The sequence below is a fragment of the Pelobates fuscus genome, chromosome 1 (assembly GCF_036172605.1).
Source record: "Pelobates fuscus isolate aPelFus1 chromosome 1, aPelFus1.pri, whole genome shotgun sequence".
Lineage (NCBI taxonomy): Eukaryota > Metazoa > Chordata > Amphibia > Anura > Pelobatidae > Pelobates > Pelobates fuscus.
In genome coordinates, this window is record NC_086317.1 from 147,139,444 (window position 1) to 147,147,053 (window position 7,610).

The 7,610-nt window shown below is 37.3% G+C and overlaps 1 protein-coding gene across 2 annotated transcripts in view; it reads left to right on the forward strand.

Moving 5' to 3' along the window:
- The window catches only part of KCND3 (potassium voltage-gated channel subfamily D member 3), a 430,002-nt gene extending 423,923 nt beyond the window's left edge, over positions 1-6,079 (forward strand). For both annotated transcript variants that reach the window (XM_063450795.1, XM_063450802.1), the window contains one exon: positions 807-6,079. In XM_063450795.1, coding sequence (XP_063306865.1) covers positions 807-999 — 193 coding nt within the window. In that variant the 3' untranslated portion in view covers positions 1,000-6,079. The remainder of the gene's footprint in view (positions 1-806) is intronic.
- Positions 6,080-7,610: the final 1,531 nt, after the last annotated feature.

Sequence of the window (7,610 nt, forward strand, 5' to 3'; positions counted from 1 at the left end):
CTCGAATAAATGCGAAAAATGTAATTCCAAAGATCTAAGAGGGAGAAAAAAAGTGGACATAGGGTAGTAACGTCAAATATAGGTTACCACACAACGTATAAATTGTACTCACAAGAATCTGGATAATTTCATATGTACATCAATCTTCGTGATGAATCTGTTTTCAATGGGAGATGATTCTTTGTAGCTTATAATAAGGCAGAAAAAGGATAATAGTGCAGATTGTATATAAAACCACAATATTTATTAAGATTGCACTTACAGAATTGAAGTAAAAACAGGCATGTCTCCGAAATTTTCGGATCTGGACGATATCGATGAAATAGATAGCCAGCCGTGTATGTTAAAATAAAAAGTCCCAGAACAAAATAAAACAAGAACCCAAAAGTCCCCTAACTGTAACCAACTCGTTTCGTTGTGTCCACACATTCCTAAAGAAGTCGACACAACGTAACGCATTGGATACAGTTAGGGGACTTTTGGGTTCTTGTTTTGTTTTGTTCTGGGACTTTTTATTTTAACATACACGGCTGGCTATCTATTTCATCGATATCGTCCAGATCCAAAAACTTCGGAGACACACCCTACTTATTTGTATGTTTTGGTTCTTCCTAGTTGGTGTATAGAGGGCACACTTTTTCAAGTAGGTGTTGTATGCTTGGCATATGCTGGTTATATTATTTTTTGTTTATATTACTGAAATAGCTAAATAGTTTTGCAGAAACCAGTATAATGATAGCAAGAACAGATTTGTTGCCATGGGTCTACCTAACCGTTGCCACTTAAAAATGTCTTATGTCTTCTAGTCGTTCCAGCCTGAACATGAAGTCGGATGATGGCTTCAGATCAAACTGCAAGGCTTCCCACATCACAACAGCAATCATAAGTATCCCTACTCCTCCAGTGCTCAGTCCTGAGGGGGAGAATAGACCTTCCAGCCCTCCAGGACGTGCAAGAAACATTCACAGTAGCAACATCGTGAAAGTGTCTGCGTTGTAAGACACTGTTGCTAGAGAACCAAGGCTACAGTACCGCAACTTTTTTTTGCTGCAATATTGTGGAATCGGCAGTGAAAAGGTGACCAGCTTCTGCTATACTTGCCATTTACCATCACAGAGCGAAGATTAAGGAGCTTGAGCGTGAACAATGGATATGTACATACGTTCCTATATTCCTATATATAGAAGTATGTATTTTTTATTTTTTTTTTGTAGTGGGCTGATAGGATGTTTTTTCATGGCAAGTAGAGAAGTTAACCTAAAAGCAAACTGACAACACTGTGTCTAAACACCTTTTTTTAAGGTTTTCAGTGGATAATATTTATTCATAAAGAAATGACTAAACAAATTGTTTGACAAACACAATGTAAGGGATTGATGAAGAGTTGTTTTCGCAGGTTGTGGATAAAATTATAAGGGAACAAGGGGAAAATAAATGCAATTTTTTTTCTTGAAAGAGAATCCGCAAGCAACCAAATTGACACAAATTTTGTGTTATAATTCTCTGAGGGAAAAAAAAAAAAAAAAACAGTTTGGACAAAGGGGGTTGGGAAAGGGTTCGGGACCCTGCCAAAAGAAAATCTATTTTCCTGTGTTTTCTGTGAGAGAGTGGACATTGAACTGTTGAACTGTTCAGGGGACAGATCCTAACACAATTTGGATCCGGCACATTATAGAGGCGAGCACATATACATACATAAACACACATCTTCCCTTGCTGGTGTGCTTGGTTATTCAATCATTTTGTATTAGCTTTATAAGTCCAACCAGTGCATACTGTGATGTCGTCAGGTATTTTGTCTGTGAAAAAGAAAAAAAGAAAAAAAAAAAAAAAAGAATTATATAAAAATAGCTGCTTGAGTAGCAATTAGTCCCCACGCTGCCACTCATTTTCCGCTTTATAATTTTACTTGTGTCAAGGCTACAGGGTCTGTGTTTAGGAAAATTCTTAGGTAAAAGAAAAGTTACTTTTGGGGATCGTTTTTTTTTTCTCTCTCTTTTTTTCTCATCACAACAATGGCATTAAAATACATACACACTGAAGTCAACATGATGCTGGGGTTTGTTAATAGCGGTTTTAATAGTACTTGGAATCTCTAGTTTTGGTTTCCAAGGCACTTAATGTAAATACGGTTAAGGTTGTTTGGTGTTTTTGAACTGAGTTCCTATGATTCCACTTCAAAAATGTGTATCGAAGCAGTGTGTAGCGTCTGGACCATATTACGATTTAATAATGCAATGATTAGTCAGTGCGGTATATTTATTCAATGCATCCACTGCGCATCCATGCAACAGCAGACTATTCCTAAGAGATACATATTTTACAAAAACTATTCCCAACAGCTATTTTATTTTACTTTTTTTAGCAGCTAAGAATCCTTTAAAGCAAACATAAGCTTGTCGTCGTTTTTCAACTAACATTAACATTTAAATATTTAGTGGTATAAATGTTCTTTTCTCATTTGCTAAATAAGAAATAGTTTGGAAAACTCTGACCTCGTATGTTTTTTTTTGCAGAGCATAGTGGGACAAAAGCAAAATAGTGCAATCCAAATTACAAAGTTTCCAACATGTTGATTACAAGTATTTATAATAAGACGAAGGGTGGATTCTTTAAAATGTGCAGTACATTTGCCACATTTTCCAGCAACTCAGTACATATATGTGTTGTAGCTGCAGTTGTTAAAATGACTGCATTGGAGATGAAGAAGACAGCATCTCTCTCATGTTCACACTGCGGCTGAAAGTCACAGACAGTGGTTACTATTGGGTAATCCATCTATGAATGTTGCAATGCAGATGGAATTAAAACGAAAATGTTCGGCTCATTCATTTGAGCCAGGGACATATCAAGAGTGTATTTTTTTTTTTTTTTTTTTTAAATGTCAGTTATTGATCACTTAGCTGATAAATGGAAAACTTATATCTAAAGTTTTACATTGCACAGTACTAGTTCCGATGCTAGTGTTTGGAATTATTTTTATATAAATACTATTTAAAAAGAGCTGGAAAACTCACAAAAGTATAGATGTGTCTCAAAGCACTGTATAAAGTTATAAAGCATTTATGCATCTATTAAAGAAGCCTCCCTTGCATTTTGTTTATGAAGTTGCAGCTAAGAGTAAGATTAATATTACTCGTGTTTATACAATACCATCATATTCCACAGTGCTTTACAATCATACTGTGGGTGATAGAATAGTGAAAAAACTATCACAAATGTTAACATGAACCGAGCTGATTGAGCTAATTGTTAAACCCTGCTTGAATGAGCTTACTAGTGAGGTTTAAAACACTAGAGACAGAAATGTAGTGGATAAGACCAGTAGATGAGTGTGTGAAAACAGTAGAAGGAAGGTAAGAGAGTGAAGTGGACTTTAGAGCAACTAATTTTTCTAGAAAAAAAGGGGTGATAGCTTTAAAGAATGAGAATTACTCAGGGAGCCTATAGGGCTTGCCTGAAGAGATGAGTATCCATCAACATAGAACAATTTATAATTTGTAACTTGCAGTGAGTTATATGGGTCTATCACTACATGTTGATACAAGACAGGGTGTAAACTGTTAGTTACCTCTCTAAGTATCCCAAACCATCAAATGAACTGTAATTTAACCACTGCTTTAAGGCCATAGTCCTCTAAAGAGTATGTAAAAATTGGTAATGGTTTGCTGTGCCTATCGATGTAGAAATCTATAATAATTTTTTAAAAATAAGTGCTGGCAGTTAGAGCTTAATTTGTTTATTTTTAAACATAGAGTAAATTATACAAATATATTTTAATTTAAAAAACATCAAAGACCCTGTACATTTCCCATGAATAAAATGGTCAGTTGCCCTGCCTTTTTATGATCTCCCTGGATGTCAGATATTTTAGAAGCACTAGATTAGTTGAGATATGACTCTTTAGTTATCCAACTGCTTACACGATGTGGCTGTTGTAATTTTCACAATACCAAGATTTGTTTAGTCTCCCTGCACCATGTATCAAATGGTTTTGATTATCTGTGATAGTGGTTCTTCAAGTATCTCCAGTAACAGATTATTCTCTTTATATAGTTTGTCAAATGTACATCTAACAGCATCAGAAACTACATGAAATGAAGGGGTGTTGATGTAACCGCACACCCTGTTAGAAGTAACAATGGGATTTCAGGATTTATAAACCCAGCTTTAAAGGCATTCCTCAGGACCTATCAAAAGCCTTTATACAGTGGCTCAGAGTGAACCTCCATGGCAAGTTCACTTTCAGAGATATCTACGTATGCACTAATATAATTATGAAGGAGATGTTTATTAAATACCTCTTCTCTAGTGCCAAGAGCATCGGTGTCATGTTTTCTAATGTAAACACCCATGCTACCCCTCAACATCCCAACCCCCACCTACCAAATTGGCATGGTTGAGTACACTTCCACAAACAGGTCACACCTCCCACCATAATGCTTAAATACTAGCTTCTCTGCCATAGAGTGACATTTGTCGCACCAACTAAATGTATTTCTCTAGCACTGCACAATATGTTCTCTGATAAGGTATAATCACAGCAACGCATGTGCAATATATGTATTGCAAAAGGAGGAGAACCACTTATAAGACAGTTCTCCTGTTCTCTCCTATCACTCGGACCTAGGCATAGTTCGCTTTGACAAGGAACTGACAGATAGGCGAGTGGAGGGGCCATCCTTTTTTTTTTTTTTTTTTTAAACACATTTATTGAAATATTGAGACATCTGATATCAATTCTGCTAGCACAATTTATAAATGATCTTTTTCATGTATTTATGTATATATATATCCATTTAAACCTTTAAAGGACTAATGACGCTCTTTGTTGCCAACACCGTCTAGGTTGTTAAAGACCTTAGGTTCAATCTTTCAAAAATGAATAGCTCTATCTTTTTATGGTGGCATAGTCCATTGATGGCAAACCTTGAAACCCCAAATGTTTCTGAAAGAAATCCTGCTCAGGCTGGCTGAGAATCAAAGTAAACAAAGTACTGCAACATCTTGGGTGCCAAGAGTAGCCATAATTGGCACTGACTATCACTGATTCTTAAAAGACAAACAGTGCATGGTCTGTGATCATTAAGACAACTCTTTAAACCTGCACTCCTGGTGCACCCAACGGTCTAGTTACAGATGTGTTATAGAAAATAACCTACCCTGGTCAGCATGGTAATTCTGGTTACCTGCCTGGTGCTGGGAACAGGAAAGTATTATTTTTATCTTCACATTTCTAATTATATTTCATTCCATGTAAATGCATTGAGGTTTAGTGTTCTAGAATCTGATATCAGCTCTGCAAACCCCAACACAATTAAATGCTTCTTGCCTTGGCTTATAATTTTGCCGTCTATAACCTAGAACAGGGCAAGCTTCGCCCCTCCAGATGTTGTGGACTACATCTCACATAATGCTCTTACAGCCATAATGCTGGCAAAGCATCAGGGGACATGGAGTCACCAACATCTGGAGTGTTGAAGGTTGCCTACCCCAGACCTAAAAGCCTGATAGCAAGTGCGGGGACAATACGCAAGTCATCGTATGCAAACATAAAAAAGATATCCTTTTAGGGCATGTCCAAGCATTAGGGCCCCTACAATTGTTTCTCATACGTGTCCTATGCACCACACACATAAAAGAACAGGTCCTCACCTGGATGTCATGATCAGTGTTGTTTGCTTGGGGCTCACACTATCCCTCTCATGTTTTATTTCAATATCATATGCATCAAGACATCTTGTGACAATCAAATTGCCGCTACTTCAGGTTGAAAAGAGAAGATGAGCTGTGAAATGAGGAGTTTCAGTTTCGTAACTACATCTACCCTTTGCTGCTCTTTGCGGCAGTGCATTGCCAAGACGTTAGGTGTCATCTCTGCAGTACCCTTACTTGTCTTTATGTGCCAGTAGAAAAAAAATAAAAATAAAAAAAATCTACATATATATATATATATGTATAAATTTGCACAAGAAGCATTCCTTTTCTCTTGATGTTTAAACTCTCCAGCAGCGAAAGGCATTGAGAGCCAAAGATTATTGACTGTACTATTTGTTGTACGGGCAAACAGATAGGTAAAAATGGGGAATGGCGGGGGGTGGGATATTAAACAGACTACAGGTCCCAAGATGCAATGCGACAGATAAACAATGGACAGATAGACTAACCCTTTGATATATTTAAAAACAAAAACAAACAAACAAAAAAATCCAAACATGTTCATTGCCAGTCTCCTTAGCAATTTGGAGTTTAATCCACATCACACAGAATGAACAGCAGTCTTTCCGAATATTCAGATTTTTTTTGTGGATACATATGTGTAGGTTTGGCCTAAAATAGGCCCTAGAGAAGTTGCATAGCTGTGTGTATAAGATAGAAATGTTTTAAATGTTTTCAATGTATTGTTCAATCCAGTGTCTATTAAGCAGTTTTATTTTTCTTGACAAATCAACTGTGTTCTTTTTTAGTAAACGGCTGAGCAATGCTCCTGGTTGTCAATGATGGCAATAGCTGTTCTTGTGATTGCTTTACTTTTTTGTATTGCCAATCAGCAAAGCAATTACCAGCCAATATATATGTACCAATACAAAACGTACTGTATGATAATTAAATGGGGGTAAAACAAACTACAGGGTGGAACTTCTGATGAAGAAAAAGAAATAAGTATCACATTTCTTTCTTGCAATTACTGATTCATGTTGTCTTATTTTGAAATGTAGTGCATATGTTGAATTGTATATAATTTGCAGTAATTTGTCTTGTGCCACTGCTGTAACTAATGTATCCAATCCGGATTAAAATCATTATGTGCCACACATGGACAGTACATGTTTGGAGTGTTCATTGACAATTATAAGATGTTGCTTATATAGATTGACACAATTCTAATTTATAAAGTAAAGATTTGTGAAAGCAATCACTGGACAGAAGTCAGTCTATTTGTTTAATCTTTAACCCCTTAAGGACACATGACATGTGTGACATATCATGATTCCCTTTTATTCCAGAAGTTTGGTCCTGTCATGTGTCCTTAAGGTGTTAAAGGACCACTATAGGTACCCAGACCACTTCAGCTCAGTGAAGTGTTCTGGGTGCCAGGTCCATCTAGGATTAACCCTGCAGCTGAAAACATAGTTTCAGAGAGAGCAGAGAAACTGCTATGTTTACATATGGGTTAATCCAGCCTCTAGTGAATGTCTCATTGACAGCCGCTAGAGGCGTTTCCACGCTTTTCACTGTGATTTTCAGTGAGAAAACGCCAGCGTCCATAAGAAAGCATTGAGAATGCTTTCCTATGGACTGGCTGAATACGAGCATTCAGCCGATGACGTCGGACGGAGGAGCAGAGTCCCCAGCGCCAAGAGAGCCCGGCGCTGGAGAAAGGTGAGTGTTTAACTCCCTTCCTCCCCCTAGAGCCTGGCAGGAGTGGGACCCTGAGGGTGGGGGCACCCTCAGGGCACAATAGTGCCAGGAAAACAGGAAGAGTTAAGCAAATCCCTGGCTGTAACAGTATGCCTGGTATGTCATTGCTATTTATGGGTTTAAACTACATTACATACCTAGAAACAGGCTTCTAAATTGTTGCATCTGCATCCAAATCTAAAACAGTC